The sequence below is a fragment of the Mesocricetus auratus genome, unplaced genomic scaffold, assembly GCF_017639785.1.
Source record: "Mesocricetus auratus isolate SY011 unplaced genomic scaffold, BCM_Maur_2.0 Super-Scaffold_100011, whole genome shotgun sequence".
Classification (NCBI taxonomy): domain Eukaryota; kingdom Metazoa; phylum Chordata; class Mammalia; order Rodentia; family Cricetidae; genus Mesocricetus; species Mesocricetus auratus.
This window is the reverse complement of record NW_024429195.1, coordinates 27,001,334-27,024,343: the sequence shown is the minus strand read 5'-3', so window position 1 is coordinate 27,024,343 and position 23,010 is coordinate 27,001,334. Positions and strand designations below refer to the sequence as shown.

The 23,010-nt window shown below is 40.2% G+C and overlaps 1 protein-coding gene across 1 annotated transcript in view; it reads right to left on the bottom strand.

The window, feature by feature from the left end:
- The window catches only part of Bbs7 (Bardet-Biedl syndrome 7), a 39,946-nt gene that overhangs the window by 5,170 nt on the left and 11,766 nt on the right, over positions 1-23,010 (bottom strand). Inside the window, exons 9-15 of the mRNA XM_040754491.1 lie at positions 19,721-19,805; positions 18,361-18,463; positions 15,621-15,813; positions 13,913-13,987; positions 10,852-10,917; positions 8,738-8,877; positions 534-698 (exon numbers count right to left, since the gene is read on the bottom strand). Of these exons, the coding sequence (XP_040610425.1) occupies positions 534-698; positions 8,738-8,877; positions 10,852-10,917; positions 13,913-13,987; positions 15,621-15,813; positions 18,361-18,463; positions 19,721-19,805 (827 nt within the window). The remainder of the gene's footprint in view (positions 1-533; positions 699-8,737; positions 8,878-10,851; positions 10,918-13,912; positions 13,988-15,620; positions 15,814-18,360; positions 18,464-19,720; positions 19,806-23,010) is intronic.

The following is a 23,010-nucleotide window of genomic DNA, read 5'->3' as shown; positions in this document are numbered from 1 at the left end:
AAAATAGATTTTTAAACCAAAACTAGTCAGAAATGGTAAAAAAAAAATTAACTCCATACTGATTAAAGAAACAATCTGTCAAGAGGACATTACAATTCTGAACATGCATGAACTCAACATGGGTCCATTCTATCTCACAAAACAAATACTAACACAGGTAAAGTCACAGATAAGTCAGCCCAACACAATAATAGCTGGAGACATCAATACCCCATTCTCATTGATTGACAGATCATTAGGGCAAAAAATAGAGACATCTTAAAAGACATCATAGATTTAATGGGTTTAACAGACATCTTTAGAACATTCCATGTGAAAACTGTAGGAAATTATAATTCAAATATTACTGCAGATTTTATAGACATATTATTGGAAAATATTAATCTTTGCATAGGCATCTTTACTAATAACATTTTACACTCAAATTCTATTTGTTTAGTAGCTTCTGTTGAATATTATCAATTTTTAACTATTATTTTGAAATTATTCCTGTTTTAAATGACCATTGTTAACAAGTAATAAGTTTGATTTACCTGTATACGCACTCAAGTTGTGTATCCAGAAAGGTATTCTGAAAGTAAAATGTTGCACATTCTCCTGCTGGAGGCTTTTCAGGAACTTCAGGCAGGCAGAACACCACCCAGGAGTGAACTTCAGCGAAGCTGAACTGGCCTGTTAGAGTCAGTGTGTTCATGGGTCTGCAATTTAGCAGCAGAGACATGCACTTGTGTGTGGACCCACGAAAATACTATACATGTACACTTGTAAGCAGAACTCCAAATAGAGCTAAACACTTTATTCACCCCAGGCTAACCCCACATGCACGCCAGCTTGTTCTACACTCCCAAGTGCTAGAATTACAGGCACGCGCTACCACTCGCAGCTTTAAATAAACAGTTTTTAAAAAGTTTCTGAAGTCAATCCTACACATCAAACAAATGAACATGTTAATTTTACAGATAAAAATCTGAATTCTTGTTAACACCTATACTTGTTTTTGCTAGGTGCCTTGCAGTTAGGTGATGTGAATAGCTTTTTTGTTCATCATAACATGTTTTAATAAATTAAACTGAGGTTATTCAGGTAGCTTTGCAGGTTTGAAAATCCATGTAGTATTTGTATTACATAGACTACAAAACACATATGAATCACCTCCAGGAAATAATCAACATATTGTAACCCTGAACAACTGGGCTTGAGGTAGGGCAGGCAGGGATTCTTGCTCTCTTCTTTACCAGCTGTGTCCCAGTGAAGCCAGAAAACAGTACCTTCTATCTTTCATGGATTTAGTTTAACAACTTCTATAAATTAATAGAATAAAGTAAGGGAGAGATTGAAAAATAAATCAAGCCAGGAGTGGTGGCTCACATATGGTAATCACAGCACTCAGGAGGCTAAGACAGGAAGATTTGACTCAAGGCCAGCATGGACTTGTATGAACCTATCTTTTTTTTTGTTTGTTTGTTTGTTTGTTTTTTTGAGACAGGGTTTCTCTGTGACTTTGGAGGCCGTCCTGGAACTCGCTTGGTAGTCCAGGCTGGTCTCGAACTTACAGAGATCCGCCTGCCTCTGCCTCTCGAGTGCTGGGATTAAAGGCGTGCGCCACCACCGCCCGGCTTGTATGAACCTATCTTAAAAACATAATCATCAATCAATCAACCAAAAAGAGTTTTAAAACAGATGGTATTTATGAAGAGCTAAGAAGGTCTAAAGCACACCACAAGGAACTTCAGTAGGAAACAGAAGCATGTTCCAAAGACAAAGCTAGCAGGGACTTTTGAGATCTGGTCAAGCAATCCTCTGATTTGCAGATGAAAAACCTACAACCCAGAGAAATAACAAATCACACAAGAATGTAAGAGAACCCAAGTCTCTGATTGCCAGTGTTTGCTGTTCCTTCCATGGAAATGCTGTGCCCATTAATGTTAACCTTGGCTTTTAAACAAAAAATGCAACCAAAAAAGACTATTTCTCAGCCATACCTGGTGGCCACATCTTTAATTCTAGCTATGTGGAAGGCTACCACATGAGGATTGCAAGTTTAAGACTAGCCTGAGCAACTCAGTGAGATCCTGCCTCAAAAGATTAAAAAAAAAAAGTCTCAGGATACAGTTCAGGAATAGGCCCCAAGGTTTAACATGAAACAGAAAAATGACCAAAAAGGAATTATTTTAATGTTTCCCAGAAAATTTCCTGAGGAAACGTTCCCCTTTATCTTACTCCAATTATACAACCTTTAATGTGCAAATTGCATTAGGAAGAACATGGGCCTTGGCTTCTAACCATAACTCTGGTTCTTGTATTAAAAAGTAGGCTACTGCCGGGCGGTGGTGGCCCACGCCTTTAATCCCAGCACTCGGGAGGCAGAGACAGGCGGATCACTGTGAGTTCGAGACCAGCCTGGTCTACCAAGTGAGTTCCAGGACAGGCTCCAAAACAATACAGTGAAACCCTGTCTCGAAAAACCAAAAAAAAAAAAAAAAAAAAAAAGAATCAAGTCGTAATATTTAGGAGCATGACATGGCTGTTTGTTTTTCACTTGAACTCATAGTAGTCATGGTAACTTGCAGAAGCCTGGGCCATCAATATCATGTCACAGAACAAGGACACACAAAAAGTTAAAGCTTGATGAGGAAGGTGCCCACGTTTGTAAACAACCGTAATGAATCTAGCTGGCTCCCACACACAGACATCGAAGTAGAATGGGGATAGGAGGTAAGGCAATTGGGGAGAGGAAGGGAGTTAGTGCGCAAGAAAGAAGATGATTTAAAGCCAGGCGGTGGTGGCGCACTCCTTTAATCCCAGCACTCGGGAGGCAGAGGCAGGCGGATCTCTGTGAGTTCGAGGCCAGCCTGGTCTACAGAGCGAGTTCCCGGACAGCCTCCAAAATAATACAGAGAAACCCTGTCTCAAAATACAAAAAAAAAAAAAATACCAAAAGAATATGATTAAAATACATTATGAACATGTAAAAAGTTTCATAATAAACCTATTATTATGTAAAAGTAATATATGCTAATAAAATATTTTAAAATAACAGAAAATATATATGTACCTGACCAAATACATGCCATAAAATATCGAATTACTGTTTATCTCTTTCCTTTCCTTTTTTCTTTTGCTTAATCCCATGTTATCTTGTCTCAATAAACTATTAGCATTGGTAGGTGGTGGTGGCGCACATCTTTAATTCTAACACTCAGGAGGCAGAGGCAGGTGGATCTCTGTGAGTTCAAGGCCAGCCTGGTCTACAGAGTGAATTCCAGTACAGACAAGACTGTTTTATAGAGAAACCCTGCCTCGAAAAAAAAACCAAAAAACCTATCAGCATTAAGATGCTTACATTAGAAGTATCAGGAACTATCATAGTTGACTGCTCTACCACTACTACTTGAGGTGCAACAGAGGGGAATGTGATGCTGAGGTTAATACAGTGCAGAGGTTCATAGGGAACCACTGTGACATCTAAATGCTAAACACTATTTGCTCAAGATAGGTGTTTAAGGAAACTGCTACTTCAGTGATCTCAGAATGGCAATGGATGACAGGAAGTCTAACTCAACACAGCTGCTAAAATAAGGCAAAGTATCTTTATTTTATTAGAAATATCAAAGCCATAGCTAATTACTGAGCATGTAAGTTAAAATATTTTTTAAAATTTTTATTAAAATAAATTATGTCTTAGAAACATGCATGCATGCTTCACATGTCAAGCCCAGCTCCCTCTCCCACCCCTCCTCCCTTGCCCCTCCACCAGCCCCCCACCCAATCCCCACCTCATTCCCCAGGCAGGGTGAGGCCCTCCTTGGGGGAATCTCCAGAGTCTGTCATTTCATCCAGGGCAGGACCTCGGCCCCTCCCTATGTGTCCAGGCTGGGAGAGCATTCCTCCATGTGGAATGGGCTCCCAAAGTTCATTAGCATGCCATGGTAAACACTGATCTACTACCCAAGGCCCCAGAGATTTCCGAGGCCTCCTCATTGACACTACTTTCATGGAGTCTGGATCAATCCCCTGTTGGCCTCTCAGTCATCATTCTGGGGTTCAAGGGCTCCCCCTTGTCCTGTCAGCTGTCTTTGTGGGTTTCACCATCATGGTCTTGACCCCTTTGCTCATCACTCCTCCATCTCTGTCACTGGGTTCCAGGAGTTCAGTTCAGTGTTTAACTATGGGTATCTGTCTCTGCTTCTATCAGTCACTGGCTGCAGGTTCTAGGATGGCATATAAAGTAGTCATCAACCTTATCATCAAGGAGGGGCTATTAATGTAGTCTCTCCACTATTGCTTAGTTTGCCAGTTGGTGTTATCCTTGTAGATCTCTGGAGATCTCACTAGTGTCAGCTCTCTCCTCAAACCTATTATGACTCCATCTATTATGGTATCTCTCATCCTGCTCTCCTCTATTCTTACCTCGACTCAACCTTCCTGCTCCCCCATGCCTTCTTCTCCCCTCCTCTTATCCCCCTCTCTTTTTCCTGGCTCCCTCTCCCCTCCCCCCATGTTCCCAATCTGCTCAGGAGATCTTGGCTCATTCCACTTCTCTGGGGAACCTCCCTGATTTCCTGACTCACTGGCACTGGGATTGTAGGCTGACACTCCCCTCATCCATGTCTAAAATCCATACATGAGTGAGTATATACCATGTTTGTCTTTTTGTGACCTCACTCAGGATGGTTTCCTCTAGTGCCATCCATTTGCCTGCAAATTTCAAGATTCCATTGTTGTTTTTTCCGCTGAATAGTACTCCACTGTGTAAATGTACCACATTTTCTCTATCCACTCTTCAGTTGTGGGGCTTCTAGGTTGCTTCTAGGATCTAGATGTTACATATAATGCTGCTATGAACATAGTGGAACAGACCTCCTTGTTGTATGAATAGGCATCTTTTGGGTATATGCCTAAGAAGTGGAATTGGTGGGTCTTGTGGTAGACTAATTTCCATTTTCCTGAGGAAACTTCATACTGATTTCCAAACTGGCAGTTCAAGTTTGCACTCCCACCAGCAATGGAGGAGTGTTCCCCTTTCTCCACATCCTCTCCAACATAAACTCATTGGAGTTTTTGATTTTAGCCATTCTGACAGGAGTGAGATGATATCTCAGAGTTGTTTGATTTGCATTTCCCTAATGGCTAAGAATGTTGAGCACTTTCTTAAGTGTCTCTTAGCCATTTTAGACTCCTCAATTGAGAATTCTCTACTTAGTTCAATCCCCCACTTTTTAATTGGATCCTTTGGTGTTTTGGAGACTTGCTTCTTGAGTTCCTTGTAAATTTTGGAGATCAGCCCTCTGACAGATGTGGGGTTAGTGAATATCTTTTCCCAATCTGTGGGGTGCCTTTTTGTCTTGCTGACTGTGTCCTTTGCCTTACAGAAGCTTCTCAGTTTCAGCAGGCCCCATTTATTAATTGTCGATATTAGTGTTTGTGCTACTGGTGTTGTGCTCAAGAAGCAGTCTACTGTACCAATTCCTTCAAGGGTACCTCCCACTTTCTCTTCTAACAAGTTCAGTGTGGTTGGATTTATGTTGAGGTATTTGATCCATTTGGACTTAAGTTTTGTGCATGGTGATAGACATGGATCTATCTGCAGTCTTCTACCTGCCAGTATCTAGTTATGCCAGCACCATTTGTTGAATTGTGTAATTTTAGCTTCTTTGTTGAAAATCAGCTGTTCATAGGTTTGTGGATTAATCTCAGGGTATTCAATTCGATTCCAATAGTCTACCTGTTTATTTTTGTGCCAATACCAAGCTGTTTTCAGGACTATAGCTCTATAATAGAGCTTGAAGTCAGGGATGGTGATGCCTCCAGATGTTGCTTCATTGAGCAGGGTTGTCTTGCCTAGCCTAGATTTTTTTGTTTTTCCATATAAAGTTGAGAATTGTTCTTTCAAGGTCTATGAAGAATTGTGCTGTGATTTTGATAGGGATTGCATTGAGTCTGTAGATTGCTTTTGGCAGGATTGCCATTTTTACTACATTGATCCTACCTATCCAAGAGCATGGGAGATCTTACCATTTTCTGGTGTCTTCATTAATTTCTTTCTTTAAAGACTCAAAGTTCTTGCGATACAGGTCTTTCACTTGCTTGGTTAGCATTACCCCAAAGTATTTTATGTTGTTTGTGGCAATTGTAAAGGGTGATGTTTCTCTGATTTCTGTCTTAGCCCTTTTACTGTCTGTATATAGTAGGGCTACTGATTTTCTTGAGTTAATCTTGTATCCTGCCACTTAGCTGAAGGTGTTTATCAGCTGTAAGAGTTCCCTGGTAGAGTTTTTTGGGTCACTTATGTAAACTATCATATCATCTGCAAATAGTGAAAGTTTTACCTCTTCCTTTCCAATTTGTATCCCCTTGATCTCCTTTTGTTGTCTTATTGCTCTAGCTAGAACTTCGAGTACTATATTGAAGAGGTATGGGGAGAGGGGGACAGCCTTGCCTTGTTCCAGATAGTTAAAATAATTTTTAACTTTTAAATGTTGACACAACTAACAGTCACACAAGTAATATTATCCAGCTGTTAAGAAAAATGGAATTGCGAAAGTTGCAGGTAAATGGATAGAGCCGGAAAAGATCATCCTGAGTGAGGTACCCAGACCCAGAAAGACAATCACTACTGTTTTCTCACATATGTGTGTATTCAATTACATGCCTTAGGTATGTGTGTTTCCTTTAGAGTACCCACAGAGGTTAGGTGGCTAGTAAGGGACCAGGTGGGAGGAAGGGATCTCAAAGGAAAGGGAAATAAAATACAGTGTCATATAGGGCTAAAGGGGGATTAGAACAGGAGGACTAAATGGAGTTGGGGAGGATGGGAAGACAGGTATAAGAGGGAATATGGAGCAGGATAACTAACACTAAAGGCCCTTTGAAAAAGCCATATGGAACCTACTATTGTAGAAGCTTCCTAACACACACACACACACACACACACACACACACACACACACTTAAATGGGGATACAATACCTCAATTGGACATAATATGCTACAAAATCTCCAATACCGAGAATGGATTTCATTTTTTTGAGTTGTTGCCTTAATGTTATAGGAGTAGCCAACCACTTTTTAAAAATATTGGATTTATGGCCCATTCCATGAGATGAAACCTATACCCGACACTATCAATGAGGCTAAGAACCTTGGTTAGAAACATTCATGAGTTCTAGAGGAACCAAAGAAACATAGTAAAACAACTCCTAATGACATATTTATTCCCACAGATCGGTCTATTGCTCAACCCTCATCAGAAAAGCTTCTTTTTGCAATAGATGGTTAACACAAAAACCCACAACCAGTCAGTGTGATGAGAAAAAGAGACTTTGGAATGCTCAGCACTAAATGGGATGTCTGTAACACGGTCATCTCCTTAAGGCCCCAGGATCTTTGTGGAAGAAGGAGAAAAAGGATAGTAAGAGCCAGAGGTAGTGATGGATAACTTCAAGGAAACAGCTTTTCTAGACTCAACAGGATGGATGCCCATATGAACTCTCAGAAATGGTGTCAGCATTCATTCGACCTGCCCAAGTGCAAGCCAGACAAAACCCCAGCATAGAAGAGGGGAAGAGAGAAGAAGTCCCACCCCTAGTCAAGAAACTACTTGAAACTGACAGCTGCTGAGGTAGAGAAAAATCAGTCTTCTTCAATGGAGTGACACTGGGTGTGGTGGTTTGAAAGAAAATGGCCGCCAGTGGAGTGACACTATTAGGAAGTATGGCTTTGTTGGAGTAGGTGTGGTCTTGTTTGTGGAGGTGTGTCACTGTGGAGGCCAGCTTTGATGTCTCAGATGTGCACTAGTCATGCCTAGTGAGACGGTTCAGTGCCTGTTGACTTTGGAACACGATTCAGAATTCTCCAGGACCATGTCTGCCTGCACACCGCCATATTCCCAGCTGCCATGCAATAATGGACTGAACCTCTGGAACTGTAAGTCACCTCAATTAAATGATTTCCTTTGTAAGAGATGCTGTGGTCATGGTGTCTCTTTACAGCAATAGAAACCTTAACCAAGACACTGGGTATATCAACCACACACCAGGGTGGCCCCATGCTATAGAGTAGTCTATCAAGACAAACTATACTCCAGTTCATTTGGCTTTTTGTCGTTGTTTTATGTACATGAAATTGGATGGAAAGGGAGTTTGGGGGAAAATTTGAGGGGAGTTGGGAAACAGGAAAAATATGACCAAAATATACTGCATGCAATTCTCAAAGAATAAACATCTAAATAGAAAAAATGAAAATATTAAATTTTGTAAAAAGCCTTTTGTTTTGTTTTGTTTGTTTTTTGAGACAGGGATTCTCTGTGTTGCCCTGGGTGTCTTGGAACACACCCTGCAGACCAGACTGGCCTTGAACTCACAGAGCTCCACCTGCCTCTGCTTCCCGAGTGCTGGGATTAAAGGTGTGTGCCACTACTACCCTGCTGTAAAAAAATAAAAATAAACAAATAAATGAATAAATGCAGACATGAGTTGGTGAGATGGCTCAGCAGGTATATACACTTCCTGTCAAACCTCACAACCTGAGTTAACCCCTAAGACTCACACAGTGGAGAAAGGGTGCTGACTTCCCCAAAGCTGTTACCAGACCTCTACACTCCCATCATGGCACTGTGCATCCATATATAATACATACAAACATACCTACATAAATAGAGTAAATAAGATATAGTAAAAAGTAAAAATAAAAGCAGGCGTAATAACTTAAGAATACAGCACTCTCTCCCATGTCCTACCTGTCGTGGTCAATAAAGTGAGTTCTCTGATGGAGCGATAGTGGTTTGATGTGGTACTGGCGAACCTGACAGGTCTTTGGTTGGATTCTCGGAGTCACATACGCCTGAAGTGTGCCATACTGGCCTTCAATTGAGCGAATCTGAAAAACATAGAAGTCAGCAGTGTAAATATGTTTTCAGATGTTCCCTTAGGTATCAAACACTTGTGTCTAGCCTTTCCTGGACTACTCTGAGGGATAAGAGACATCTGTCGAACTCTTCCATGGCAAGAGTACAGGAAACTTTAAATGACTTTGGCAGTCTTTAACCAAATATTACCCTCCAAGTGATCGCCATCATGTATGTTCAGTTCATCTCTCCCATGTTCTCACTCCCACATCATTCCAAGAGAAGGCATCATTCCCAAAGTGTACCCTGCACATTTAAGAGACGAGTGCATAATATACTTAAGAGTCACAAGAAAAATGGTTAAAAACTGCGCATAGAGAAATTAATTTTTGAAATAACTAAAACTAAATTAGAATACTTTCTCAGAACAATATCTCTAAGAGATATTGCTACAAATCTGTTCACAGAAGCCAGGGAGTGGTAGCGCACGCCTTTAGTTCCAGCACTCAGGAGGCAGAGGCAGGTGGATCTCTGTGAGTTCGAGTCCAGCCTGATCTACAAAGCTACACAGAGAAACCCTGTCTCAAAAAGCCAAAAAATAAAAATAAACAAAAAAATAAAAAACCCAACCCAATAATAAACAAATAAATAATAAGTCAATTAAAAAAATCTGTTCACAGATGTTTCCAGGAAGTAAGTAGAGAAGCATATTAGTACCAATTATACCCAGACTGAAAAGTTCTTCCTGGATATTTTGAATATGGCTGGTTAGAGCTGGTTAGAATTCAAACACCAAGAATGTTATACAAAATTGCTGAGATTTCATTTCAGAGCAATGCTCAAGGGACACAGCCTTTTCTGCCTGCCCTGAACAATTTTAACAGTTCTACATACAGACCATGAGTGTATAAACGGATCAGTACATTTTACACATTATATTTGAAAATAATTATTGTCAAATTTTGTTGAAATAGTATTATATAATGTTACATTTTTTCTTTAAAAAGAGCACTCATCTTTTTTTGGCTGTCTGTTTGGTTTTATTTTTTCCAAGACAGGGTTTTTGTGTGTGTGTGTGTGTGTGTGTGTGTGTGTGTGTGTGTAACAGCCCTGGTTGTCCTGGAACTTGCTCGGTAGACCAGTCTGGCCTCAAACTCAAGAGATCTGCCTGTCTCTGTCTCCCAAGTGCTGGGATTAAAGGTGTGAGCCACCACCTCCTGACTTAGCATTCATCTTTTAAATATGCTGACATCTTTACAAATTAAACATAAACACATTGCATTTGCTTCAGAGTGATTTTAGGTCACAAGTGACATAAAACAAGATTGACATGGGTTGATCATCATGCTCGGATCATTTCCAAAATAAAAAACCAGCAAAGCTGCGCATGGTGACCCACATTTGTAATTCCCACTAATCGTCAAAGTTCAAGTTCAGCCAGCGCAACAAAGTAAGACCAGATCTCATCCCCACCAACCTTCTTCCCTGACAAAATGAAAGAAAACTAGAAAAAAAATCCCACTTGGAGGAAACTTCAAGAGCAGTAATTTTAGAGATGGTTAATGACTGAATACTAACAACAGATACAGTGGCCAGGATAAATTAAAACCCAACGGGTCATTTTAAAAGTGTTACTTCAAAATGATTCATTTCACAGAGAATTTCAATGCAGAGAAATGACATCACAAGTAAGACACACCAAAGGAAAAGAGAGTTCAAACATCCAGAAATAAAGGTAACGAAGCTGGAGAGGTGGCTGAGTGGTTATGAGCGTGTATTGCTATTCCAAAGGTCCTGAGTTCAGTTCCCAGCCACCCGCATTAGGTGATTCACACCTGCCTCTAAGTCTGCTCCAGGGCATGCAAAGTCCTCTTCTGGCCTTTGAAAGCACTGAGCCTACATGTACGTGTGCACACACACAGTTAAAAACCAGAACTTGTAAAAAGTGTTCTTGAACACCAAAAATAAAAACAAGATGGAAATAAAGGCAATTTCTAGCGATTTACCTTGAGCTCCAGCCTGGTGGTATTTGCCTGGCACCGATAAGTAGCAAGGAGAAAGTTGTCGTTCGACTGGAAGAATTTAAAGTTGAAAATCAGCAAACACTATCAGTAATACTGTTCGCTATTTACTTGCATAACTATCACTTAAAAAAAAATAAAGGCTTAGTGTAAATGGAGTTCTTAATTGGTCTAAATAACAAAAACCCGGAGTCAGATACAGAGGAAAATTCTGAGAGGTCAGAGAGAAGAAGGAGCAAGCCAAAGCCACCTTCTACCTCCTTGGCATCTCAGCAGACCAGAGAGCAAGTTCCTGTTGCTTCCCCATTATATCCTCTCTCTGCCCAGCCATCTCACTTCCTGTCTGTCTGTACAGACCTCCAGACCTTTATGGTTAGCTAGTGACAAGCTCCATTCTCTGACCTTCAGACAGGCTTTATTTGTACAACAAGATATCACTACATATTCCCCTTTTTGTCTAAAAATTAAGAAAAGGTTATAACTAATATAAGAAAAACTATATACAATACAATAAGTATATACAGTACATACAGGCAATAAGTACATTAACAATGTCTAGTCCATTAGCATTTGACAAATTCAGAGAAAATATTCCATATCTATTCTTTCTGGGTGAGTCCAAAGTCTTGTATCTAATTTACTTTCTATTCTAATTTGCATTATTAAATTATCTTTTAATAATTTTCAAACCTATTATACTTAATACATCTTTCATGAGTTTCTTTTCTGAGCCTAGTAAATAAGGAAAACTATAACTATACTATCTAGTCTTTAACTCCCTCAGAGACCCGAGAAGGAAATAATATGAATTGAGTAAGCAGGAAGTGTGAGCAAGTGACTTCCAAAGCATGTGAGAAATGACAGCAGCCGTTATGTTAGACTTTCAAGATATACAGAGGTATACTTCAAATGGATAGGCATTCTTCAGAATCTTTCAAAGACCTACACAATATGGCATTTAAAATGGTTTATTAGGGTTTTTCATGACAGTGAGACATCTCCTGGCAGTACCGATTACCTCAAAGAGGAAGATGGGCATCAAAGAAACTCATTATGGAGTTTGCCTTCAACTTGGCAGGGATAACTATTTGGACAAGATACTGCTCTTGCCTGGACTGCTTGACAGAATGCTGTCAAAACTGGACAAGCAGGTTACAAGGAAAAATGACTGCTGAACTTCTCAAGGGACAGGATAGTCGACAGGATAGTCCTTCAAGGCTCCTGCTTCATCAAAAAGTCTTCTGGACAGCCGGGCGTTGGTGGTGCACGCCTTTAATCCCAGCACTTGGGAGGCAGAGGCAGGCGGATCTCTGTGAGTTCGAGGCCAGCCTGGTCTACAAGAGCTAGTTCCAGGACAGCCTCCAAAGCCATAAGAAACCCTGTCTTGAAAAGCCAAAAAAATAAAAAATAAAAAAATAAAAAAAGTCTTCTGGACATTCTGGGTCTATAGACTGAAGAGGAATGCCCCAACATTACAAAGGAACTTTGAGTGACTGTCCAGTCAGTAAGATGTTTCTGTCAACTATAGCATTTATATATTATCCTTCTGGGGTTTTTGATGGAGTTAAAGACAGATAGTTATAGTTATGGTTTTTCTTAGTTATAATAAAAGTTAACACATAAAACTTTAGACTTGCAAAGATATGATAAATGATAGAATATTTTCTTTAAAATTTTTCAAATGTTAGTAGACTAAATATTGCTAACTATAGTTCTTGCTTGGTAACTGTTTTGTTATATACAATTTTACTATGTTAAAGTTAAAACCTTCCTTTTTATTTAGACAGAAAAAGAGGACACGATAGGGGATGTCCTTCTGTATACTGTGAATATATGTTTCTCTTACTTGTTTTGGTCAATGGACAGGGAGAATTTAGCCAGGTGGGAAATCCAAACAGGGATAGAGAAAGGTAGTAAGCAGAGCCAGGGAGATGCCATGTAGCTGCTGAGGAAGCAAGGGGCCCGGGTATCACGGGTAAGCTAAGACATGGCGGTACACAGATTAATAGAAATGGGCTAATAATTAAGACAGAGCTGGCCAATAAGAAGCCTGAGTCACTGGCCAAACAATTTATAATTAATATAAGCTTCTGTGTGCTTATTAAATGGCTGCAAGACCAGGCAGGACAGGAACTTCATGTACAGTTTAGGGGCAGCAAAGGAGACAGTGAGGAGGGAGCCATATGCTGGAAGTGAGAGGTGTGTGGAGATGATTATATTTGTTTTTCTATGTTTTTTTTTAATATTTCAAATCTCCATAATAAGCATTCTTTCTGAAGAAACCACAGTCCTAGAAACAAGTTTTTCTTTTCTTCCTTCCTTCCTTTTTTTTTTTTTTTGGCTTGGGTTTTTTTAAGACAGGGATTCTCTGTATAGCCATGGATCTCCTGGAACTCAACTCTATAGACAAGCCTGGTCTTGAACTCAAAGAGATTCTCCTGCTTCTGTCTCCCCAGTGTAGGGATTGAAGGCATGCACCACCAATGCCCAGCTAGAAACAAGTTTTAAATTGGCATAAAATAATCTTTTCAAATAATTGTGAAGTGATGTAAACAAAACAGGTTAATTGCTTTTTGCTTAAGACAGGGTGCCATGTATCTTAGATTGCCATAGCTACATAGCCAAGCATAATCTAGAGCTTCTGGTCCTCCAGAAACCTTTAAAAGGTTGTGAGAAATGATTCAGTGACATTTGTGCTCTACAAAGACCTCTCTGGTGGCAGCGTGCAGCAGTCTTGCGGTGAGTGGCAGGACTGAAGGCAGAGAAGCTATAGGGATAAGTTGTGGAGCAGGACACGATAGGGCCTAGAGTGAGTTACCACAGGAGGAAGCAAGACAAGTGCAGAATAAGAGCTCAGGGAGTCTAGGACGGGACCTAGGAGTTTAGGGCAGGGCCTCAGGATCAGGACATAAGCAGAGTATATGAGAAAAGCCAGTAAGGGAATGATGGGAATACCAGCTTCAAACCCTACAGCACTTACAGAGCTGACCCCAAAACAGTCCCACAAAACCAAGACTTGAAGGTTTTTTGTTTGTTTTTAACTTACCTCTGTGTCACAGCTGCTAAAGCTCACAACAGCAGAATTTTTATCCACATCAAGTAGATCTATTGGGACGTCACTCTACAGCAAATATGTAGAAACAAAAAAGGCTCAGAAGGAAACCCTGAAAGTGTACACAAGATGCTTCCTCTAAGGGTTCATGTCTTCATGTGTGAATGCTTCCAGTTTACAACCCTCCTTCTCTGGTGTTGTTAGGCAAGCTCTCGCCATGTACCCCTAGCTGGTCTAGAGTTGTAAATGCAGACCAGGCTGGCCTTGAACTTACAGAGATATGCCCTCTCTGTGTCTCCATTCCTGAGATTAAAGGCATGCTTCACTCGTGGCTTCTCCATTTGTAAAACGGGTTCATCAGAAAGTGAGCTCAATAAAGAATAAATTTGTATAACCATCTATTCTTTAATATTTGGCTTATCAGAAGTTGGAGAACATTCTATCTCCTTAAGAATAATCTTCCTGTTTTTGTTTTTATTAGTGAAAAGCAGTTATCATGGGCTTTAATCATGGGGTTATTCTGATTATATCAATTATAAGTGTGTGGTGTGTAAATATATGCCTATGTTCATGGAGATGCACATGTTGGTATCTTCTTTGGTCATTTTCCACCTTAGTTTTTGAGACAGAGTCTTCATTAAACCAATTAGCTAGACTAGCTGACTAGAAAGCTCCAAGGATTTACCTGTCTCTGCCTGGTTCTGGAATTACAGACACAGAGCCACCTATAGATCCAAACACAAGTGCTAATGCTTGAACAGCAGGCACTTTAGCAACTGAACCATCTCCTTTGCGAATAGTTCATTTTTATGGAGCTTGTTACATAAGCATATGATCCACTGAGCAGAGAAGCTTCTAAGAGAAAGCTGCTGCTGCCCCGTGGTGCACGAGGCTGGAGCTCCTGGAGTGGTTCAGGGTGGCAGCCTGTGAGCTAACGCAATGGAAGAAGGCTTCCTCTAATCGATTATCTCATTTTTTTAGTGTATCTTCTGGAGAGATAAATGATCTTTTCCCACCTTGATACCCTCCCATTTTTATGGGGTTTTCATCTAATAATTTTCCATCTATCCTTTTCTATTTCATGGCTACATTCCAATTTAAATAAACAAACCAAAAAATAGTTGTGAGTTACCTATTATTATCCCTAAATTTCACCCCTTGAATTTATCTACTTTGCCTTTGGCCTACCTAGAATCTACTGGGTTAATAGGTAAGCTACCATCTGGAGATTCAGAAAGCACCTTTACAAAGGATTTAATATTGGAGCCTTCTTTTGCTTTTTTTGAGGCAAGATCTCACTTTATAGTTCAGGTTGGCCTCAGACTTGTGAGTGTTACAATTACAGGCCAAAACCTGACACCTAGCATATACTGGAGTTTTCTAAGCCATATTATGATTAAAATTCTCCCAGAGGGAAGTCAAAGAAGGAAATCCTGGTGTTTTTCTTTTTCTTCTGAAAGCTGAAGTTCCCATATCTTTTGATTGTTGAGTATACAATAAATAAAATGTAAAGAAATAACTCAAATAACCTATAATTGACTACCTATCACAAGATCAATAACCTGTAAACATTTATAATTACTGTCTAGAATTAAAAATGTTTATTAATAATAAGGGCACACACTGGTCTACAAAAAACAAAAACCAACAAATAAAAAACCCAGATCTAGCCTAAAATTAAGAAGCTAGGCATTCTGCTTACCTGTATTAAGACGTTATCTATTGCAGTCTGAACCTCTAAGACAAGGCTGTAGCTGGCATCATCTTTATTCAATGTAAACTTGTCATTTATGCTAAATGAAGGAACTGTTGATTTTGCTTTGCTTGACTGTGAAGACTGTTGGTAGTTTTCTCTTTCCTGCAGTACCTTAAACTGCAGATGTTCTAACTCACTCCTGCAGGAAAATACATACAATCTTATCACCCACAGACACTTGAGATCCTTACAGTGTGCACAAACATGTGAGATACTTCCTTTTGAGAAGCCAGACTGAGAGGCTGAGCTAGAAAATTGTTTCACACCAATAGGTACATGTTTGCTTCTATGACTGGTTAAGTGATTCTTTTTTGTTTGCTTGTTTGTTTGGTTGGTTTTTCGAGACAGGGTTTCTCTGTGGCTTTGGAGGCTGTCCTGGAACTCGCTTGGTAGTCCAGGCTGGTCTCAAACTCACAGAGATCTGCCTGCCTCTGCCTCCCGAGTGCTGGGATTAAAGGCGTGCGCCACCAACGCCCGGCTGGCTAAGTGATTCTACATCATTTATCATTGATCCAAAAACTAAAACATCCACTCAGTCCAATAGTGGTATTACTAATAGAGCTGGATCAAGAGCGCAAATCACCAACTCCAACACATGGCAGCAGCTATACACAGCACTGATCAGAAGAGAAGCCAATACAGTAGACCCAATGAAAAAGACTAAAGCACGCAGCCAGTTGACATAGCTTCTCTATAAGTCACTAATGTAGACACACAAAATGGGGGCAGAATATCAACATTCTGAAAATGACAAAGATGATTATGGACCAGGGGCATCACTGAAGTTTTATGAAATGTTGGAGCAGATTCTTTACAAGTATTGTCAAGGGGTGTTTGGTTAAGGGGAAAGGTTACCTGCAATGAAGTAACAGTATGGGGGCAACATGAAGGTTAGCCAGTCTAAATTTAGGGGAAAAGTCTGAGAAGGACATTTAGTGGGATGTATGCAGTAAATCAAGGGAAATATTAATATATCTAAAACATTTACTGATCAATATTACATATTTACATCAGTGTTCTATGCACTGACTGAACAAAAGAATAAAAGTTTGTAACACAGCTTATATTTCATTGTGATAGAGAAGACTTGGGGGAAGTGAGGGAGGGGAAGACTTGGTTATAGAAGGAAGGTGTTTGGGGCTGGAGAGACAGCTGAGCTGTTAAGATCACTGGCTGCTCTTTCAGAGGACTCAAGTTAAATTCCCAGCACCCACATGGCAGCTCACAAGTGTAACTCCAGTTGCAAGGAATCTGACACTATTTTCTAGGTATTATACTGAGTATCTAACATAGCAGTCAGTCACTAATTTTACTTGGTATGAGAATGTCAGATCTTGGAGTTACAGTGTTGAGTTGCATGTGGATGCTGAGACTTGAAGCCAGGTCCTCTGGAAGAGCAGTCAGTGCCCCTAACCACGGAACTATCTCTCCAGCCCCATACTTGCCTTTTTTTTTTTTAAAGAAGTATGTGTGTAGTATACATGTGTGTAAACATTTACATGCATATGATACACCGTGTATGGATGCATACACATGTGTGTGCATATATGTGTGGAGGCCAGAAGTTGGTGTAGAGCCCTCCATGGTCACTCTCTACTTTACTTATTGAAGCAGGATTCTCAGTAAACTGTAGAACTGTTGTAAACTGTAGTTAGTTTAGCTAGCTAGCAAGGCCCAGAACCCCCATCAGATACTGGGGATCTGAACTCTGGTCTTCATGGTTTCCTGGCAAGTGCGTTATCTACTGAGTCATCTCACTGTTTCCTTATTGCAGGAACTAGGACACCCTGAATAAATTTGGCACATTAGCTTGTATATTGCTTTCCTAGTGATCTTCATAAACAGAGATCATGCAACTAGTACTTGCGGCATCTGTTGTCTTCAAAGTTCCTAGAGCCTTCAACTACCACCAAAAAGGGTGAGCTCTCACTTCCCTAAGAAGTTAGTAAGTGATACAAGGGTGCCCAGTCAATAAAAGTTTTATCAACATCCATTTCCTTATTGTATGTGAGCATGGGGTCAACTTTTCACAGGACATATCAAATTGAGCAGGCCATGAAGGCAATGTCAGCCCTGAAGGGAGTCAGCATTATTCAGGTCCAGCAAGAGCAGCTTATATAGATCAGAAGGATTCACAGGGACAGTCAACATTAGAGTTAATGACAAAGATCTAGTCACTTCTCATCATTTACTTGTAATGTGTTGGAAAACAAGCAAAACATTGTAACTGCCTACAGCTAGGCAAACGAAAAAGTGCAGTTCTGATCAGTAAATCTAGAGGGACTAATGAACCTGATGGGTGGGGTAGAGCACACATGAACCCATCAGTAAGTCAAGAAAGACTAATGCATCTGATGGGTGGGGTACAACAAACCTGGACCCAGCACCATGGAGACAGAAACAAGGATCAGGAGTTCAAGGTCATCTTCAGCTACAGAAAGAGCTAAAAGAGCAGCCTGGGCTATGAGAGACCTTGTTCCAGAAAACAAAAACAAAAGAGAATAATGCATAAGGAAGGTATATTTCAAACTCGAAAGATTAATCAACAGTGACTGCTAATTTTCTCAGGCCTACAAACTTTTATGAGACTTAATCTTTCAGACCTATAAAACAAAGCAAGTGTGCCCATGTGCAACAAGCAGAGACTGTGCAAACTGTGATGAGATGGAAACAGCAAAAATGTTACCGTAAAGAAGAAATTTTATTCTGCATTTCCTGATTAAGTTTTAGCTCTTCTCCTGGACCACTTTGCTTATGAGTGGGCTCTGTTGTCAGCCCTGTAATCCAGCCTGTAAAGATGAGGTACAATCATGCTTAGTGCTTCGGACAAAAGCTGGTGACAAAGCCCCTAGTTACACCATCCTTGTCCATCACATCCGACCCAACAGTCCCATGGCTTCTTAGAAAATGGAACAAAAATTCAAACTAAAAGTATTCACGGTCGGGCGGTGGTGGCGCACGCCTTTAATCCCAGCATGCGGGAGGCAGAGGCAGGCGGATCTCTGTGAGTTCGAGGCCGGGCTGGACCGATAGCCTCCAAAACAATACAAAGAAACCCTGTCTCGTAAAAACCAAAAGAAAAAAAAATATTCACATCATACAGGAAGTACTTACGAAATTTGTGACACTACTTTTTCTTTGATATGCTACAATCTTTCAATTCTTAAAAACCTCACTTTTCAAGTACAGTGTATGTCAGTACACTCTGGCAAATTCAAAGGTAGCTGAAAAGTCAGAATTGGCTAGTATTGTTGACATGGAAACCACACTCAAAAGACTACTGTGAGGGATAAAGAAACTATCTCTTTAAAGTCAAGTTTTTATAAGAAGTGCATTAGGCCAAAATGTAGTCTCAAATTTAGCAAATACTTCTCTCTAAATTGAAGAATATAATTTAATTTACTAGAGATAAGCAAAGCTCTCTTCAAAATGTTATCCAATATTAGATCCAACACATAGATCCTACACGTGTGAGGCAATAAAACCACTGAGCTATGTCCCCAGCCACTTTCCTTATTTTTCTTCTCTTTTCTTTCCTTTCTTTCTTTCTTTCTTTCTTTCTTTCTTTCTTTCTTTCTTTCCTTCTTTCTTTCTTTTTCTGAGACAGGGTTTCTCTGTGTTGTTTTGGAGGCTGTCCTGAAGCTTGCTCTGTAGACCAGGTTGGCCTCGAACTCACAGCCTGCCTCGGCCTCCGGAGTGCTGGAATTAAAGGCGTGCGCCACCAACGCCTGGCTCCCTTACTTTTCTTTGATATTACATTTGGACAGGTAGGGGAGGAAGAGAGGGATAAATATGCCAGGGCACATGAGTGAAAGAAGTCACAAAATTTCCAGGAATTAGCTCTCTCCCTCTCCCACAGGGAATCTGGGGATGGAACTCAGTTGGCAGGCTTGGCAAACACATATATCATATACCACATCTCCCCCTCTCTGACACACACACACACACACACACACACAAGTAAAGAAATCAAATTAGTCAAAAAGTAACTTTACTAAATCTAGATTTTTTTCATCACCCTCCGACTGCTCATATCATCACATTACCTGAATACGTGGCCAGCACAATTTCATCATAACCATCTTTCCCTACACAACCGCCCTGGATCGACGTAACGCTTTCAGACAGCATCTAAAATAATGTAATACCAATCACTTGTTAATATTTAAACATTTCAAAGGCATGTTAACGTGAGCTACAAAATAATGTAATAGCAATCACTTGTTAATATTTGAACATTTCAAAGACATGTTAAGGTGAGCTACAAAACCTCTCTTCCTGTCTCCCGTTCAACACATATTTAGAGTATATTTATCATGTGCAGACACTAAGATTAGGAGAGAAAAATCTGAACGAATGCTAGAAAATTCCAGCATTTTTAAATATAGCAAAGAAGATTCAAAATAACTAGCATATTTGTGAATAACACTCAATATAACCATCTAGAAAACAAAACTATTTCTATAAAGGAAGGTTTGGAAAATTGTATAAACAAAGCAGCTAGTACGTTTAGTCTAGGTGGTAAATTTCTTCCGAGCTTTTTTCTTTAGTGAAAAAAAAATACGCATTTGCTGTATGTTTTTAAGTTAACTTCTAGAATTTTCATCATAAACTTATGGAGGTTATAATATTTTAAAATAAATCCATGACATTTAAAAATCATATCCAGTGACTCTAAACACCAGGAAAAGTTTGTGTACACAATCATCGACATTGAAAGTAAGAGACATCAGCTAGAATAACTGAATGAAACAGAAATGTTTTATTATTCCTTCTTCTTCTTGAACTTTTATTTCTATTTTAAAATATACCAGGCATGGCCAGGCATTGGTGATGCACGCCTTTAATCCCAGCACTTGGGAGGCAGAGGCAGGCGGATCTCTGTGAGTTCAAGGCCAGCCTGGTCTACAGAGTGAGTACCAGGACAGCCTCCAAAAAACAATACAGAGAAACCCTGTCTCGAAAAACAAAACAAAATATATATAAAGTGGTTGTGATAGTATGCACAAAACTTGTACAAGCCCAAGCCAGATCAAATCTCAGCATGGGGAGGGCAAGTGGGCACACATTTCCACCTGCAGCCATGGAGCCCTTGGCTGTTGTCAGCTGCTGGGAGAGGGACAGACTCTTTTTTCTGAGTGTAGTCTCTGGCGAGTCAACCAGGCTCCAGTGGAGGACCACACATCCAGGGATGTTTCGGGCAGCATAGAATGGTCTTGAGGGATTTAAAAACTAAAAGGACACAAAGTCGGGAGAATAGAGAAAGCGGGTGGATTTGGGAGGAGTTAGAGGGGATGAATATGATCAAAACATGGTGTCCAAAACTCGCAAGGAACTACTTTTTAAAAACTGTCTGTGTGATCACAAAGCTCTGGGGAGCAGAAACTTGTATATTGTAAGCACTGGCGGTTTCTATCATTATTAGTATTACCCATCTGATCAAGACTAATATAAGGGGGTTGGGAGATGGTTCACCGGGTAACAGTGCATGCTGCTCTTGAAAAGGACCCAGATTTGGCTCTCACACTCACATCAGGTGGCTTACAACTGTCTCTAACTCCAGTCCCAGTGGACAGGGAAACACCAATGCGCGTACAATAAAAATGAATCAATTAAAATAAAAAACGTATGTATTCCCAAATTATCCATTAGCTGCAAAGTATTTTAAGTTGTACTCTTGTGTTTTTCATTTTTTATTGACACAAGCCCCTCTATCATTAGGAAGATGGAAAAAACAGCCAGGGAGATAGCAGTTGTCAGTGACAGACACAAGTGAACTGCAAATGTCGTGCTGTTCTTAAGGTACAGAACAGAAGGAGAGAAGACTTGAGGTCCGGTACAAAAAGTTTCTCAAAGACTGATAAGAACAGGCACACCATCAACCAATACTATTATATACTTATTTACTTTGAAGCCTGAACTATTTGTTTTTTGTTCGTTTTGTTTTCTTCAAGACAGAGTTTCTCTGTGTAGCCTTGGCTCTTCTAGACTCACTCTGTAGACCAGGCAGCTCAGAGATCCACCTGCCTCTTCTGGGATTTAAAGGCATGTGCTTTTAAAAATCGTGTGCTCAAAGCATGGCTCTGAGCTATTTCTTGAATTTTACTTAGCAAGATGACTTTTTACATCAAGATGCACAAGTTTGAACTAAATCTGTAAAATACTTGACTGTGTGATGTTTGAATTTCCACATCGCCTCCTCTGTAACACACTTTGTGGGCACTTTTATTTGAAAGCCTCAGTGTAGCCTCTATGAGGCAGCATGGAGAAGCCCTGGATGGAATCAGGCAGCTAGGATGTGAATGTCTAACGGAACATGTAGATACCCACCGAAGCTTCATTTTCAAAACCATGCCTTAATGGATTAACCCAACTAAGGGCTCAGGAGAGTCTTTTGGAAAAGGATTCGACAGATAAAGTCTTCAGGTGGAGCTGGGTGTTGGTGGCGCACGCCTTTAATCCCAGCTCTCCAGAGGCAGAGGCAGGCGGATTTCTGTGAGTTCGAGGCCAGCCTGGTCTACATAGCGAGTTCCAGGACAGCCTTCGAAACAATACAGAGAAACCTTGTCTGGAAAAAAACAAAAACAAACAAAAACAAAAAGTCTACAGGTGGAGTCTCAGAATTTGGTTCTGTTTGGGGCCTCTATAGAGAGAGAGGAAGAAAAAAAACCACACACACACACACACACACAAATACCATCAGATTTCTCTGGCATCTGTGGTACTCTGCGCCATGCTGGGAATCTGCCAGCAAACACACCATGACCAGATGAAGCCGTACTTCTTCTACCTCAGAACCAGAAGCCAAGCCTACGCTCTCTAAGGCATCCTGCCCTCATGGATCTCATTACAGCCATCAAACACTTTACCACTAGTGCCATTTTCTGAAAGAATACCGTTTAGACAGCACAGCAAGACCACTGCTCTCACTCATCTGTCGACATAAAGCGTGGGTGTGGACCTCACAGGACTTAAGGATAGGATGTGGGTCCTGTAGCTCTCAAGAGTAGGAAGGGAAGAATAAGGAGAAGTTGATTAATGAGTACCAATAGTTATATAAGCATGAAGTTCTGATACTTGATTAACTATATTTTTACTTATTTGCTGAAGTTCTCATAGAGAATCATGAGATAGAAGGAAAAGAATATTTGCCATTGTGTAGGCCAATTGTAGATAGCAATTATGTACCATATACTTCAAAGGGCTATAAGGAATGATTTTGAGAATTTTCACTAAGAAATATGTTTAACACTATTTAAACATTATACTCAGGGACTGGCAAGATATCTCAGTAGATAAAGATCTTGCTACTAAGATCTTTGACAACTTGAGTTTG